We start from the raw sequence: 16872 nt of genomic DNA, 5'->3' as shown, positions 1-16872 counted from the left end.
TATTAATTTGATCAAATTAAAGCAAAATGAAACATCTCAAGCAACTTTCAAGACTCTACTGGTTCATCTTAAAGAGGAATAAAACTCCAAACCAAATGTTTTCAACTGAAAACCAATTTAGTATTCAGTAGTGTTGTTACTATAAATTCAGGTTCAGATCTTGACATTTTTGTGCAAAGTATTTGAGTTCTACATACTGTGACTGCCCTCTACTAGTAATTTGCAATTGAATTTAGCTATTGGCTGATCTGGAGCTGGGTGGCTTTTATGGAGATATCTTTTGTCTCTAACCAACCCCCGTGTGCAGACTGTGGAGAGAGAAGTATTAGTGAAGAATAGCCCTCATTCTTTCAATTAGCCAGTGAATAGCTGATGCTGATTGCTAGAACACACATACACCAGCCTCCCCTCAGACAAAGCTGGTGAAAAGACGGCCCTCTTACCCTTAAATCTCCAGGGGTAGATGCACTTCAGCCAAAGCTATGGGGTCTCTTTAAAGGCAGGGTTGGTAATCTTCTTCAAAAACATTTCTAATACTTTTTGTTGAAATTCTCATTAGACCCTTACAGAAATCAATGAATCAAATGCTTTGACAAAAAAAAAAAAAAAAAAAATCTGGTATCTTTGGATGTCGCAGGACGGTAATAAGCCCATCTAATCATTTAATATCGTCCCGAATGTAATGATCGGACAGTCTACCTGCCTGTCTGCCTACTGCCTCACATTCTGCCGCGCACTCATCTGAGTTTTCCCTTCTTGTATACAGTACAGTCTGTGAGTTTACCCATAGCTTAAAAATGGGAGTGTTTTTGGGTAAAGGCCTGAAGGGACGGGCTGTCAGTGTTGCCTACTTGGTGACTTTCTTGCTAGATTGAGTAACTTTTGGAGCTAACTACTTTCATTGGAAAATAGTTGGCAACACAGAGCTTGGTTTCTCGGTTGTATCATCAAATTTAGCAAACTCTTGCTAGTTTCTCAAGGTTACCAACGCTGCCTAATATATGTAATACTTATTATGGATGGAAACTGGAAGGATGTACAAATTAAAAACACTGGCAGCTGTATTCTTAATACTGCGTTAATATTGACTTTTGTACATTTATTAAAACATGTAAATATATAAAATATAAAAGCCAACGCGGTCCTCTTAAATAAGCCAAACTACGGAATTGTCATCCAGACCGGTGGGGGCGGTAGAGAGCCACAGACGCTTTGTCCAACGAGAGAAGAAGAGTTACTGCAGTGACGTCACCAGCGTGTTGCGGAGAAGACGGTGGAAGATGGCGGGGTCCAAGGTGAAGCAGGACATGCCTCCTGCAGGAGGCTATGCTTCGTTTGACTATAAGAGAAATCTGCCGAAACGAGGACTGTCAGGTACTTACATTACATACGCAGTCAGCGAAATATACAGGTCCACACACGAGCTGTTAAATACGCAACCTCTCAACGTAGCCCGGTTCATTGTTGCCTCCCAAAGTACCGTAAAGACACGGAGATGACAAACCAGCAGAGCACGAGTCCCAGTGCTAATGGTGTCACATTAGTATAATAGCATAGTAATAGAATAGTAATCTTCTAAAATGTGAGCTCATTGAGGTATTAAATGTTGTAGTAGCCATACAGTATAAATATACAATAAAGTCTAGCAGTACTGGCTGCCTGTTCTATCTTGCATCATTACAACTCACCAAAATCAAATAGTCAACAGCAACCTACGTTGCGGTGATACGTTTACATATTTATACAGTGGCCACATTAAAGATAAAATATTCAAATCAAGCTCGACTTTCTCCTTAACTTCACTGTGACAGAAGGAACGAATATTGATTGAAAATCAGCTTTATGTGTAGAAGTTGTCGGAAGCTGCATGAAAGCGTAGACATGCGTCAGATCGACCTGACGTCAGATATGATACAAATATAAAACGGAGAAGAGCCTTTTGTAAAATGTCTATTGTCGTGTTTTGAACAGGCATCGACATTAACCTCCTACTTTTGTCCTCTCTCTCTCGTGCTCGGTTTCGCAACCACAGCCTGACGTGCGTGTCATGACCTCGGGCTGACCTATCAGTTTGTCCCAAAATGTTTATTTCCTGGTTAGTCGACATATGGGTCTCGAAAGGCCACGCACGCGAAAATGTAGCAGTTAATTCAAACCCCGGTTAATATTTTACAACGGAAGTAGTGTTGCAATGAAATCTGCCCGACCAGATTATGTGCTCGTGTTTGCTCACCAATGACGAGCGAAACATTCCCACTGATCCCTTTGTCAGGTCGATACGCACGTGGGCAAACTGCCTCCTGTATGCAAGTTTAGTGACGACAAAAGATTTGAGCGAGCACAAAAGAAACTTGCTCCGGTCTCTGAAGTCTGATTATCGTTCAACAACAGGTCCCATTCTTTAAAGCATTCTTCCTTTGTGGGACTCAATCAATACTGGAACATTTTAAAAAAATATATATATTTATATATATATATATATATATATATATATATATATATATTGCACTCACTTAATTAAGCACAAACAGAAAAGGGAAAATAGGATCCAGGTTGAGCATGAGGAAGTTCCCTTTTAACTCTCCGTAAGTGCAACTGTGACAAACATGAAGTGTGTTAAACTGGTTTGATCAGTTGTCTGGATGTCTTAGTTCAGTGTTTCAATACCGCATATATCCCCGGTGGAAGTAAATCCAAACAAAAGATCACTTTCGCTGTATTGCCTCTAGCTCACCGTTTCTTCTTTCTTTTGACCACTACTCACACGAGGCTTTTCATCTGGATTCTGACCATTTGCATCATTTAATTATACTGTCTTAAATTAACAAGGTCATTACTGTGGGTGGTGTTGTTGTTGTTGTTGTTGTTGTTGTTGTTGTTGTTGTTGTTGTTGTTGTTGTGGCTTGGCCCCCGTTGCTCACAGACCAGGGTGGTGGAGCTTCATATGTGTGGACATGCCCGATGTGTTGCCGTTGTCGTATGTCTTTCTCTTTAAACAACGCCTTCATACCGTAACGCTTTTGTCCACCACCCTCACCCCGTCATTATAAGATATACAGGGAAGCCAAACGTGCAACTTAAATGATGCCGGGGGCTTCTGAATTTCCTCCGCTTACCAAGACTTTCAGCGTCAAATGCTGAAGTGCAGAACCGTGAAGGGTGACCCGTTACACCACTAGCAGCAACTAAATGATATTTGTTTGGACCAATTAAGTGGAATTGGACATTTTCTAACGGCACACTGGTGGAGAATCACTGGCATAGGATTCTGAAGGCCACAGTTAAGAAAGATGCAGCTCTGCCGCCATTAATAAGCTTATAGACAGACATTATTTTATTACATTTTTGTCTTCTTTCGTCTCTTTTTTTTTTTTACACTGAAACTTGATAATGTGGTTAAATACAATGTCGCCTTAAACAGTCTCTCCTCTCCTTTAATCAACAGGATATAGCATGTTTGGCATTGGGATTGGCATCATGGTGTTTGGTTACTGGAGGCTTTTCAGCTGGAACAGAGAAAGGAGGTAGTGATTATTCTGACTATTATACTTTGGGTTTAAATGTTGGTCACAATGAATTGTATTTCACAGTATGGCTGGAACTAGTGGTGATGTGTTTGTGCAATAAAGGCGCCTGCAGATCGAGGAGATGGAAGCCAGGATAGCTCTGATGCCTCTGCTGCAGGCAGAGCAAGACCGAAGGTGACGACAACCACAAAACACTCGCACACGAACGCGTTTATGTTTTTAAATGCAGTAACTCCCTCACGCCAGTCTTTATGTAACAGTTGAACTCCCCCTCTGGCCCAGGTCCTTAAGGATGCTGAGGGAGAATCTAGAAGAGGAGGCGGTTCTCATGAAGGACGTTCCTGGTTGGAAGGTAAAGAGAAGCTGGGATTGACTTCACAGACTTTCCACAGTCAACACATTTTATTTTGTGTAACATAACATTAGACAGCAGCATATATATTCATTTAAAAAACAATCAGCAAACGATGAATTAGCAGTTCATACAGCGGTCAAATAGGACTTACTGCTGTTTGTAAAATAATCTAGTTCAAAGCGAGTCTGGTGCAAAAACACTTTGTATTTGTAAGTCACTTTATAGCCAGCTAACAACACTTTAGTTTGGGATGTGTTGTTGGCATAACTAAGTAGCAGCTACAGTAGTTGCCTGCAACATGTTAATGCTCAGTTTAGTTCATAATTATTACTTTTTCCACTTTTACAATGATTTTCTGCAAAAGACATACATTTATGTATTATTACCAATAAACACTGATTCTAAGACCCACTTATGGAAAAGTGTTGGTTCACCACGTTAGATACATTTTAGTTCACTATTGAATATTTATATATATACGTTTGTCCATCAGTGGATATAACTATAAAAACAATGCTTAATATTTATTATCATTCCAGATCAGCATGTCTGTTATTTAAACGGTGCCCCGTTCCCTCTTGCAGGTTGGTGAGAGCGTCTTCCACACAGACCGCTGGGTGTCCCCTCTGTCAGAGGAGCTGTTCAACCTGCGGCCCCGCGAGGAGCTCCTGCACAAGCGTTTCGGCTTCTTGTGGTACGTGTAAGGACCACCAGAGACGCACCACCAGGACCTCAGTTCAGCTTGTAAATGTTCTATAATAAAGTATCTTTTTCTGTACCTCATCCTGGTTTACTTGATGTTTTTTCAGTTTATATTGAATTTCACAGCATGTATCTAATGGTGGGACATCTACTGTAACTTAGAGGTAGTTACATTTATTACACATGAGGCAAATAGGTATAGTGCATTGTTAAACCCAAAAGCAGAGAATAAGCTCACATAATGCATTAAGGAAAATTATTCATTATTTTATGGCAGGGCCTATTTAGTGCTTAATTTTGCAGGAAAAGTGTAATAGTAAAGTCATACAGGACTACACTGCATGTTAAGAGCCTGAACTCAAGCATCCTTTTTGGGGTGCATCGCCCCCACCTTCCATCGAACAGTTTGAACCCAAAAATCTAAATAGATAATTTTTGTAATAAGAACAAGCAGTTTGATCACAACATTTTTATTTTGTAAATTGTACAAAAAGTTCAAACAGCAGAATACTGTAATACTAAAGTGACTGACTGAATTAGCATTAAAATAGTCACAACAGCGTTACATCAGACGAGTCAGAACACGTACAGCTCTGTCCTCCCGCCCGTTTCGTCTTTTCTCCAAAGACCTGTTAATAGCAGCCATTACATTTGAGAAATGTCCTTCTGGCAAGCAAACATTAGACCTTTCAGTCAGCAGGATCCTGGCAGGTTCCTCCCATGGAGTCACTGCGTACAGCTGCACCACCGCTGTTGCACATTGGACCTGAAACAAGGCAGTAAGGAGTTAATCAGCCAGGTTGACTGAAGCAGTAACATGAGGGATCGACTGTTGTACAATACTTTACCTGAGAACTGAATCTGCATCGATCACTGCCATCTAAAGCCAGATACTTCAGCTGTGAGGGGTTCCACTGATTGCCAGTTCACTCTAAAGAGAAAGATCAAGATATGGATTAAGCCTGGCAGTTATCATTTGACACAAGTCCAAGTCACAATATGCATGCAATCCTATTAGAGTCTGAAACTCACCACTTAGTCATATGTAAGGGTACAACAAAAAACTGAATACAGTCTAGACACCTTAGACGTCAATTAGGACTGCTGCGGGGCATTACAGGAGCAAATGTGAGGACTAGTGCAGTGAACAGAAGTGGACTGAGCACAATACTACCCATGACTTAGAGGCCAATGCTTTTTTTTGGTGGACTCAGGAGGATGAGCACTACAATCCAGAGGAGCTTCTTAGACACATTTTCTCAATGAACTTTTTCCAATCGGGGAAGAGGCCATGGCATGTTGCAGGCGACATCTGAAGCAGAGGACTAAAAACAACGACTAACTTGAAGGTATTCATGGAAACAATGAGAACTGAGGTTGAAGGATGTGAGCAAAGCAAAAGTAGATTTTTACCTCACGTGCATTGGCCTACTTTCTCCACATTTGACCTAGAGAAGAGAGCAGCTTTCCTCTCTGATGAGCACTTGTTGGAAGGCGCAACACTTCAATCTCCAAGGACTTGTTGGTTTTTGATGTGGCTGACCTCTTGAACGCAATGAAGCATTAACATGACCAGCTGATGTTTTCCCAGCATCACCTTTAGAGGTTTATTATTATATGATCTCAATGCACTACTAGTACACTGTATGTTTGTTTTTATAGTACAGACTGCACAAGGTCAAAAACCATTAGGTTTTCAGGAGACCAGACAACAGCTTGTGAACTTTTTTTTTTTGAATACATCCAATTAGAGCTTAACCTGCTGTTGTATATTTAAGATAATTTAGACAACTTTTAAATTGCTCTCAAAAGAACTGTAATTTCAGGGCTGCTGTTTTTTTTCCCTCACGCGGCCTTACAGTAACATGGGCCTACAGCGTTCACCTAAATTACCCCATGCGGTAGTTTTGAAAGGCAAAAGAATCAAGATTATTTTCCACAGTCTGTTTAATAGGCTCCATGAAGCCAAACTGACAAAGAAAAAAAAATGTTGATCATACAAAGAACATAAAGTACAAAACTGTTCCCGGGTGAGATATTACTTTGGGGAAACGAAGTTACATTTTTCGATCACTTAAACAAGATTAGTCCATTTTACAGCACATTTAAAATGCAGATGTTGAGCAGAGCACAAAAGATACCTCGGACAGACTGTAGCATGCTGCAATTTGCAACTTCATGACAGCCGGCCACTTCGGTTGTGTAGTTCAGTCTGAAAGGAATTCACTCTTTGAACACACGAGCCTCGGCTAAGTTTTTTTTTTTTAATAGTAAAAGGAATTTAGCATAAAATCCCCCAAAAGTCTGTTTATGAGTAATTCGGATTTCTTTCCTCACTTTAAAACCTGGCAAGAGGTAGGTCAGCCACTGAGACTGAGAGGGAAATAAGTAAAGGAAACAGAACAAGCCCATCGGATATTTCAATATAAAAAAACAAAAACCAAAAAACTAAGGAATCAAAATCAGGAAACACTTTACGTGCTGGACAAAGTCTACAGCGATGGTAGTGGCCATGTGGAGAGCAGTTCGGTCCTCAAATTGGGACTTACAGTACTAATCAGATTACACAGATGCCTTTTAGTTAACAAACGATTTTTGAGGAATAAAGATGCCCAATCAAGCAAGGTAAGAGTCTGGAACTGTAATTCGTAACATGGTTTGTTAAGGAATGACCAAAACTCATGGCTACATTTTTTTTTTTAAGATGCTTGAGCTACTACAACAGAACTACAAAACTAAGGTCAGCAATAACACGTGGACATTTTTCTTGAGGAGCGCATCTTTGAAATACAGCCAGCCAAGTGATGATCTTGAATCAGGGAGATGTTTACTCGTTTGCAGCTGAGGATAAGAAGTGGGCACACAGGTAAAGACACTGAAAGTTCCAACACTCGAGTTTCACAACATCCCCTCAATCCCACCAGACAGTCCTTAATCCCTCCCTCAGTTTTTCCGCTCCAGTCGGTGAACCATGTCAGAAGTAGTAACATTTGCTAAGTGATTCAAATTCTTTGCCAGCCTCTGTATCAGAGTGGGACTGTGGAAGGAGAGTGGGGGGGCTAGCAAAATTTGGCAACCGCAGAAGAGGCATCAAGTTGGGCTCAGGTACAAAACTGAGGGACATACATTATACAAGTCTTCATATGTTGGGGCTGTGCAGTTTTAATTAAATGTGTGATAACCCTTGGTGTTCAGTAACTTTACCCAATTTAAATTATAGTGTGAAATCAGCATACCACAGACAAAATATGTTCATATTTCAAATTAAGTGTAATGTTGGCCATTACATATTTTTTTAAAATTATTAACCCGTTTACTAAAATAACTATTGTCTTATGGCAGGTTGATTTTGGCTTTAAAATTTGAAAATGACAGCCCCAACATAAGTCCACATACACAGTACAAATGCATATCATATGCTTACCATAGCTGTCGTATCCGTCACGGTAGGATGAACCGCGGTCGCCGTATCCACCCTGGCCCCTTAAAATTATAACAAATATTTAACATAATTGCATCACAGTAACTTTTGCAGACAACACTAGTCTCGTCCGTGATTCCGTTCATTTTTCTTACCTATTGTCTCTGTAGCTTGAGTATCCGCTGCCGCCGCCACCACCACCACTATTCCTGTACTGGCCGCCGCCGCCGCCGCCACTGCCGCCGCCGCTGCCAAACCTCCCTTCAGAATGGAAGCTTCTGTCACTGTAACTCCTGTCACCGTAGCTCCTGTCTCCATTGTATCCACCTGCAAAACAAGACACGGGCAACATTGACGAACAGAGGGAGGGGCACGGTGTTGCAACCACAACACATGAAAATGACTGCGCAGACAGCTAGTGTCCACCTCTGGAGTAACTCCGTCCACCTCTCCCACGCCCGCCAAATCCTCCACCTCGCTGTCCCCTAGGGCCACCGGAGCTGAATCCTCCTCTGGCGCGTCCTCCTTTTCCTGCTTCATCCACACGAATTGACCGTCCATCCAGAGTCTGCAAAAAATAAAAAGATTGAAAAAAAGAAAATTTGTTTAAAAAATGTAAAATTTAAAAAAATGTTAAAAACGTTGGTGAATCGTGAGGCGTTGTCTTACCTTGCCGTTCATCGCTTCCAGTGCGTCTTTAGCGTCGTCCGAGTTGTCGAATTTCACGAAGCCAAACCCGCGAGATTTCCCCGTCTCTTTGTCTCTGATCACATCCACTAGTGAGGGAGGGAAAAAAATATTCTTTAAAAAAAAAGTGCATAGAAAGACTTATAAAACATTATTGTGAGCATATCAATGACTTCTATCAGAAAACAAGACGCTACAAAGGATTTACCTTTCTCGATGGATCCATATTTGCCGAAGGCCGCAGCTAGAGACTCCTCGTTGGTCTCAAAGCTCAGTCCGCCGATGAACAATTTACCGTCGTCCGACATAGTGTGGCTGGGGGAAAACAAAATAAACGCAACAATCCGTTTACGCAAACAAATATCTAAACAAATCTTAAGACCAACGTCCTTTGTTAAACATCGACAAATACCGTCCAAAAGTAGGTCACCGGCCACCATAAACCTGCGTAACCGTTTTTTTTTATAAAAATATACATTTCTTGTTCCACTTTTGTGTTAAACACTAAAATAAATCACACTAAACCGAAATAATTTAGTTTTACGTGCCTTTATTGTAAATGAATCACCGCCATTGAAAGGAGTACCGCGAGGAGCTAGGCCTCGGGGCCTATAAACGTGGTACCGTTATGTTAGCGGATTAGGTAGCTAGCAGTTATTCTTTGGGCGCCATTTTGTGGCAGCGAGCTCGTGCGCCTCACTTTTGTTTCTCCGGCCGACATTAGCTTCACATGCCGCTCGATGCCATATTATCGTGGTTACATAATGGTTCCGACAAAACGATTATAATACCGTACACAATTTGGCGCAGTTTCACATTATCCCTCTTAACAGCAACACGATGCACGTAAAACGGTTTCATAATCCCCACCCCCCACCTTTTTAAAAACGTAGCATTAAATAAATACTTTAAACCAGACAAAAAGCGGACATAATAATCATGCCTTGTAAATGTAGGCAGGCGTAAACATGTACAATTACCACCAAATCTACTGTGAAAACAGAAAATAATGGCTAAAAAATAGCAATTACCTTTAACGAGCAGGAGTCCAACCGTTCAAGAGGGAGGCAGCGGGTGGAATGAGAGAGGGAAGGAGGCGCGTTCTGCTTTTCAGGGCTCTGCGCAACGTCTTCTTCTGTTGCGGTAGCGTGGCGATACCTACTGCCACCTACTGTACCGGGTGGTGTAACGTCTCTCCATAAAAGTACTCTGATTGGAATAGCAATGTGAGTTTGTTATCATATATATATGCCATATATATGGCAAAAATGTATCAATTAAGAGGAAGATGAAAACAGCAATGTTAGGTCTTCCAGGTCTAAAAAAGGAAACGGAAATATCCCACGGTTTCTTAATGTATTCCTATTTTATTTTTTGCCTTCCTTGTGTTTAATACTGAAACATTTCAAAGGAACATCCTCAGCACATAACTACATGTAGTTTACATTCAAGATATGCACATTTAAGGCATTGGAGTACAAACATGACAAAAAGGTGTATCAATTAAGGGGCAGATGAAAACAGCAATGTTTGATGTTCCAAGTCTAAAAAGGGAAATGGAAATATCCCAAGGTTTCTTAATGTATTCCTTTATTGTATTTTTGCCTTCCTTGTGTTTGATATTAGTAATATTGAAACATTTCATAGGAACATCCTCTGCACAGAACAAGACGTAGTTTACATTCAAGACATGTACATTTAAGGCATTGGAGTACTACAAACATACGATTAAAGGCTTTTGTACCAAACACAAAGATGTATAACATGACAATGCACATTGGAATCTTTTATATATGTATATATATATATATATATATATAAAGGTGCATATAACTGAGGTGCAGTTGTTGGTGTAAAAGGAGCACAGATCCTGTTTCCAGGTGGGGGGTAAGTGGGGAGGGGCTGGCAGGGGTTGTAGGTGGACCTGTTATGTATCTATGACTCGGAGTGGGTGAGGGGTGTGAATGTTCGCTTATCAAACCTGCAGTGAAACACATTCCGGTCGTCAGCCAGTTGATGGTTTTCCACAATGGGGGGGATGGTTTCCTGTAGCTGGTAATGTCCTGCAGGGTCGCTGGCTTAGAGGCTTTTCAGGGTACTTCTCTTTGTTATTCTGATCTCCTTTGTCAGTATGTTTCTGAGTTGGTTCTTCAGGATTCCCCCACTTCTGTAGGCCTCCTTCTTGGCCTGGTATAACACGTCACAGTATCTGTGAGTTCATCTACGTCTTAAACTGCAGCCTCAAAAACCATGACAATTAGTCCAACGCAAGACTGTAACTTCAGTTTTGCCTCATTAATCCATCTCCTTACAGTAAAATGTCACATGTCATGCCTGAATGTAAGGAAATTTAACGTAAAAGACGGCAATGTCTGAATGACAAAGGGGTATCAATTAAGAGGAAGATGAAAACAGCAATGTTAGGTGTTCCAGGTCTAAAAACGGGAACGGAAATATCCCACGTTTTCCTTGGTATTCCCATATTTATTTTTTGCCTTCCTTGTGTTTAATATTAGTAATATTGAAACATTTCATAGGAACATCCTCAGCACAGAACAATACGTAGTTTACATTCAAGACATGTACATTTAAGGCATTGCAGTACGTAAACAGACATACGGTAATAGGTCTTTGTACAAAACACCAAGATGTATAACATAAAAATGCACATTGGACCCTTTTATGACATATGCTACGTAACAATGTGAGCCATTGTCACTGACAGACTCAGATGAAATAACATGCTCAGCACAGTGACAGCCACAGGAATCAGACTCCTTGGACCTTTCGGTCTTACATTCTTCAGAAATTCTTATCTGTCAAAATAGCCCCAAAGCATTTGAGGTCACTCTGCTGCTCTTTCACCTGTTCCACGAGTTAAGAGGTCAGCTTTGGTTGCTAAGCTGGTTCCTTCTAGTCACCAGAAAGCAGCCCCTGCTATCACAGTGAGTGGATCTCTCCCATGCAGGAGACTAGGGACGAGGGCGATGGTGCTGGTACGGGTGAGACGCTTGTGAGTGCCTCCGAGTTCGCCTGCGAAGACGCCTCTGATGCATCAAAAACTGCAGGCGCTCCAGCTTACAGTGTAATGTTTGATTTTCCTGCGTGGGTGGGCAGGTCAGGTGACTCTCCTCACCTACAGGGGGGTGGGGGGATAACAACTTGTTAGACATGCTACACAATGATAAAGTTCCAGGGGGAAGAAGAGTAAAGAGAAGAAGGCTTTACTATGCCATACTTTAATGATAAAGGTCAGTTTGCTCAGTGTCATTTAATCCAACTGGAGCTCTATTGAGAGCCAATGCATCCATGTTTTTCACCTTTTTGTTTTTACTGTCCTTGTTACAGTCAGTCATTTCCTTGTTTCTGGAATATATATTTGCATAAGGAATGTATTATGAATGAAATCTCCAGTAACTCCTCCAGTGTTCAAGTGTGTGATATCATGTGTTCACCTGGAGTTTTACTGAGGTGCTCTGTCCTCTGGGTCGCCACTGTTTTGCTCTTTGCTTTGCTTGGCCCCTCCTTCGCTGTGAGCAGCAGGCTGGCTGGAGGGTTCGAATCAGGTTGTTGGGGATGATGAGGAGGGGTAGGCTGAGCCCCCTGGTGGTGGTAGGCAGCTCTGAGGAGGTCGTTGAAGATCTGTAGAATGATGGCGATGCCACGCCGAGGATGGCTGAAGCCGCTCTGACTGCACGGGGCCAGAGTGCCTGATGGGAAGAGAAGAGAAGAGAGCAGGGGACATGAGAGAGGAAGAGGTGGCTGATAGTTGATGAAAAAGAATAACTAGAAGCAAACTGAGGCAGTAGACAGTAGGGCAACAAAAATAAAGCAGTAGATCTACATAAAGTAAAAGCAATTTACTCTAACAATCGATTATCAATTAATCATTTTAGTCAATTTCCAAGCAAAAATTCCACAATTCACTGGTTCCAGCAGCTCAAATGTAATGATTTGCTTATTTTCTTTGTCAAGAACTGAATATCTTTTGGTTTGGACCGATGGTCGAATAAAACAAGCAAATTAAACATGTCTCCTTTGGCAATGCAAAATCATAATGGACATTTTAAGATTTTTAGTCATTTTATCAATAAAATGATGAATCAACTAATGGAGAAAATGATTGTCAGATTATCAGACAATCCTACATCTTGCAGTACAGCATAGAACATTACTAGACTTGTACTGCTACTGTACAATATGGCATCATTGTACAGTGTATATGAACACATGTCTATCTTTCGTCTCTATTCTCTGTCGTTAACTTATTCTATTTAGCGTGTTTTAGTTAGTTTATATAATTGTCATATTTTAAATAGTTTTTTTGCCTACCTCATCTATTTTCAGGACTTCTGTGACTTGGCTGCTGCAACGCTGCAATTGTCCTTTGAGATTAATAAAGAACTCTGTCTGTCTGTGTATCTATCTTGATTAAACTAATCAAAATCTATTGTATTCTGATTGTGTCGTTGTCAGGCTTCCGCTGCTGAGACACTTACCAGAGAAAGTCCCGGAGAAGACGCCTGGTGAGGGGCTCACAAAACTTTCTATGACTGCTCCTGGCTGCTTGCTCAGCTCTGCAGTGGATGAGGCATGAACATTACTCTGTAAAACGAGAAGGAAGAGGAGGAAGGAATAAACACTAGTAGAACTGTTTTAAACTCTAAACTGGCTTGGTATTGGTAATATACTAAAACATGCCAATAATACATATTGGTGAAACCTTGACAATGCATTGTGATTACGATACAGTTTTGCAGTAGAATATGTAAGGCTAACCTCTTCGAGGGTTGAAGCTGACGCCGGGCTCCGGGGTCCAGGAATGGAGCCGGTGGGAGCAGGGGAACAGAATGGTGTGGCTGCTGGTTGTGGACTGCTGGGATGTGGACAACCAGAAGGCAAAGAAGGGGTGGAAAGCACAGGAGAGGATGTGTGTGTAGAGTGGGGCGGACAGGATCGATGTGGAAGGGCAGTGGTGAGTGAGTGGGAGCCGGGAGCTGTTGAGTTCAAGGAAGTTTTGGGTCTTTGAGCACTCAATTGGATCACGGATGAAGAGTCCGGGGCTCGAGTAGAGGTTTGGGAGGGGGATCCTGTGGTCTTGTTGGAGGAGTCAGGGGGGCTCATCCTGGCAGCAGTGGGTAGGCCAGTTTGAAGGTTGCTGCTCAAGTCCCCGTGCTGGCGCTGCAGCTCCGCCACATTCTGCGCAGACAGTTCAAGCTGCACATACATCATGTGGGCACCAATTCCCAGTTTAATGGTCAGAGGTGAGCGCCCAGACAGGAAGTCACTGATCTGCAGGATAGTCAGGAAAGACACACATCACAGTTCAATTTGTTGACAGTCATGGATACCATGGCAACAGCAAGTGTGATTTACAATATTTCAGCAAACATTCATTGAGTATCTACTTTGTCAGACATGCAACAGAAGAGCAGCATCCTCATAAACTCACAATATTTTAAGACAAATGTCATCATGGGTGTATTGGAGTACGTGCATGAAATGTTGGTGTACCCATCCAGTACCCATAGGAATTGCTGTGTGTGTGCGAGTGTGTGTGTGTGTGTGTGTGTGTGTGTGTGTGTGTGTGTGTGTGTGTGTGTGTGTGTGTGTGTGTGTGTGTGGCTGTAATCAATGAAGTCTGCATTGCCTTTGTGAAGGACATGACGCAATAATCTTCATCAAAACAGGTATATTGGGCTTTTATTTTCCTTTTGCTGTCCAATGATAACAATGCACTCCGAATTGGGTTAATTTTGAATTTTTCAGAAAAAAAAGACGAGGTTTTGGAGATACGTGGTTTTCACAGGACAGCGGTGAGATGTGTGTTACATCCTACTGTATGAAAATAACTGGAAACCACCAGTGCTTTGAATTCTTCAAGAACAAGATTTTTTCCCCCTCATCACATTCATGCATGAAACAAGTGTCTATTTATTTACAGCATAGAGTCAAAAAGACATTAAACTTACCTGGACTTCTGTTAAACTTTCTAAGACGTCCATCATAGTTCTCTCAGCTCTGGCAGTGGAGCACTGTGGCAGTAAAGATATCACAACTTGACATCTCTACATGAAGTCTGATTACATGTGTACATGGATGTGAATGGAAATGTGTTTCGGGTTTTTCTGCTTGTAAACCATCAGTTAACGGGCAGTTCTTGATTTTATCTTCATCAAATTTTAGTAGCTGATAACTTGATTGAGAAATGACTGTAAGATATTATGGTAATTAAATAATATGTATGTAATTGTTTGTGGTTATCTGTGAATCCTTATAATGGTCATTAACTTATCATTCTTGGTTAATTCTGAATAATGTTGTAAACAGCACTTAACCACACAGAATCATTACGTCATTATTACCCACCTTTAAGTTTCAATGCCCGCCCTTCATTAAAGTGAGGTCACAGAGGCCTGAATCATTAGGTCATGATTACCTGTCCATTAGTTACCAATGTTGTGCCCCTCAAGTAAAGTGGCGCATCACAGTGTTTTACTGAATGAATATACTTCATCAACAGTTAACATTTCCCTTTCCTCCCCCAAAGTAAAGTGGTGCATCACCCAAACTGATGGATAACCGTACTCATTACAGCACTAGATATTAGTCATTACCATTTCAGCCTTATGGACACATTTTTACACGTAATCTATCATTACTTCATGCTTATCAATCTACAGTGTGAGAATCAGTTGTGCATACATCATCACAATTGTATGACTAGAAAATGAACTGGACTAGAACAGGAAGGGACAAAAATGAATCAATAGATTGATTCAGTAGCTACTTAGAGGGGGCACAAAACTAATAATGCAGAGGTAATCATGAAGTAATGATGACAACTGTGTGTATGGTTGGAGGCTGCATCGGCTTACTCACCACTAAACCAGCTTCAATGGCAGGGACCAGGGTCAGCTTGCTTCCATCTGTTACACCCAGGTCCAACAGTTGGCCTGCGGTTAGCTGCCTGCCACACGCACATTATATAGTTAGCATATATTGACTTAAGAATAGAAGAGATGAAGCAATATCTGTCACGTGAAGCACGACTCACTTGTCTCTATACAGGAGGACGATTCTGTCTGTCTGCAGCCTGAGTTTGTGCGAGATGTGTGTCCTCAGTCCCTCCACAGTCTCTCCCCGGGGGACAGTGAGCTCCACCGGGCTGCCCGCGGTCGAGGTGATGGACAAACGCATGGTTGGCTGACCGGTGGAGACCCCAGCCTGGCACCCTGGGGTGAAGCTACATAGCCCCGGCTGCTGCTCCATTCAGCTGTGAAAGGTCCAAGTTTTTAGACCAGATTCTGATCGCTGGATTGAATTGAGGCGAGACGCGACAGTGTTTTTTGTTGTTAGTCTTGCTCCTCATTCCTCAGAGGACAGTGTGAAGCAGCTTTGGACATTAACAATAAGATTACAGAACGGTTGGACCACGGCGGACTGTGGCAGTTGCTCTTTCTGGCTTTGACAGACGCAGCACTACTCCACCGAGCGTAAAACACCCAAACCCTGTCAGTATAAGCCCCGCCCACTCGAAAGCACAGCCAATCAGCGAGAGCGCAGGAGACGGTCTGCCTGTACCGTCCAATCATATACGTCTGTTTCTCACGTGGATCCACCCTGTTTCGTGTATCATCACCATTCATAAATGATGCAATCTGCAGAGCGCTACATATGTTGTACATAATGTCATCATGTCAAAATGTCTGTCTTCTTAGAAAAACAATACAGACTGTAGGCTATTATTGTATTTTAAATGATTATTCACATTATTAAAAGCTTCCCAGAGATGAGTCACAATTTGTCTTTGCTACTCCTGAAATTACTCATAGTCCCCACTAACAAATCTTGACCTTCTACTGAACCCAATAGCCCTATTATTACACTGTTTTCTTCCATGACACTATTTCAATGTGTAAAAAAAACCAGGCAGTGTGAAATTATTACATCAACCACTAACTCATCTGTATTTGTGTGACCTACAAACACAGTGCCGCCCACCTTAAGTGGGAACCCTGAACTTAATGATGATAAAACTATAGTTTAAACCCACCTGCTAATCATCCTTTTTTATTTAGGTATAAGGATAGAGGGGGTCATAGTGGTACAGATTGGAAAGCACTCAGAGACAGATATGGGATTGTGTGCTATATAAATAAAATGGAAGGGACTCTTAT

The 16872-nt window shown here is 41.7% G+C and overlaps 3 protein-coding genes across 8 annotated transcripts in view; 1 reads left to right on the top strand and 2 right to left on the bottom strand.

The window, feature by feature from the left end:
* The first annotated feature begins 1218 nt into the window (after positions 1–1218).
* ndufa13 (NADH:ubiquinone oxidoreductase subunit A13) lies at positions 1219–4665 on the top strand. Its single transcript, XM_076097451.1, has 5 exons — positions 1219–1374; positions 3446–3524; positions 3630–3701; positions 3810–3879; positions 4467–4665. Exons 1-5 carry the CDS (start codon positions 1281–1283, stop codon positions 4584–4586), a joined length of 435 nt encoding a protein of 144 aa, XP_075953566.1. The 5' UTR covers positions 1219–1280; the 3' UTR covers positions 4587–4665.
* A 373-nt stretch (positions 4666–5038) lies between these two features.
* cirbpa (cold inducible RNA binding protein a) lies at positions 5039–9873 on the bottom strand. 4 transcript variants are annotated; one of them, XR_012955987.1, is made up of 8 exons: positions 9724–9873; positions 8901–9007; positions 8675–8781; positions 8432–8573; positions 8161–8332; positions 8009–8067; positions 5433–5515; positions 5039–5350 (listed from the first exon to the last, which is right to left on the bottom strand). XR_012955987.1 is itself a non-coding variant. In XM_076097448.1 (7 exons), exons 2-7 carry the CDS (start codon positions 8998–9000, stop codon positions 7412–7414), a joined length of 594 nt encoding a protein of 197 aa, XP_075953563.1. In that variant the 5' UTR covers positions 9001–9007; positions 9724–9872; the 3' UTR covers positions 6514–7411. The 4 variants fall into 4 exon arrangements, 3 of the variants coding, with proteins under 3 accessions (XP_075953563.1, XP_075953564.1, XP_075953565.1); XM_076097448.1 differs by lacking the exons at positions 5039–5350; positions 5433–5515 and adding an exon at positions 6514–7425 and having other exon boundaries at positions 9724–9872; XM_076097449.1 differs by lacking the exons at positions 5039–5350; positions 5433–5515 and adding an exon at positions 6514–7425 and having other exon boundaries at positions 8453–8573; positions 9724–9872.
* A 1239-nt stretch (positions 9874–11112) lies between these two features.
* Positions 11113–16872, bottom strand: part of LOC142956106 (midnolin-B) — a 6406-nt gene continuing 646 nt past the window's right edge. Inside the window, exons 1-8 of one of the 3 annotated variants that reach the window (XM_076097446.1) lie at positions 15750–16872; positions 15575–15662; positions 14665–14727; positions 13472–13984; positions 13192–13297; positions 13025–13077; positions 12148–12402; positions 11678–11828 (exon numbers count right to left, since the gene is read on the bottom strand). The exon at positions 15750–16872 is cut by the window's right edge and continues 646 nt beyond it. In XM_076097446.1, coding sequence (XP_075953561.1) covers positions 11811–11828; positions 12148–12402; positions 13025–13077; positions 13192–13297; positions 13472–13984; positions 14665–14727; positions 15575–15662; positions 15750–15964 — 1311 coding nt within the window. In that variant the 5' untranslated portion in view covers positions 15965–16872 and the 3' untranslated portion in view covers positions 11678–11810. Of the gene's footprint in view, positions 11829–12147; positions 12403–13024; positions 13078–13191; positions 13298–13471; positions 13985–14664; positions 14728–15574; positions 15663–15749 lie in introns of all 3 variants that reach the window. The other 2 variants (XM_076097444.1, XM_076097445.1) reach the window with 2 other exon arrangements.

Source organism: Anarhichas minor, unplaced genomic scaffold, assembly GCF_050575085.1.
Source record: "Anarhichas minor isolate MPS153535 unplaced genomic scaffold, ASM5057508v1 ptg000024l, whole genome shotgun sequence".
NCBI classification, from domain to species: Eukaryota; Metazoa; Chordata; class Actinopteri; order Perciformes; family Anarhichadidae; genus Anarhichas; species Anarhichas minor.
This window is presented reverse-complemented; position numbering and strand designations above follow the sequence as displayed.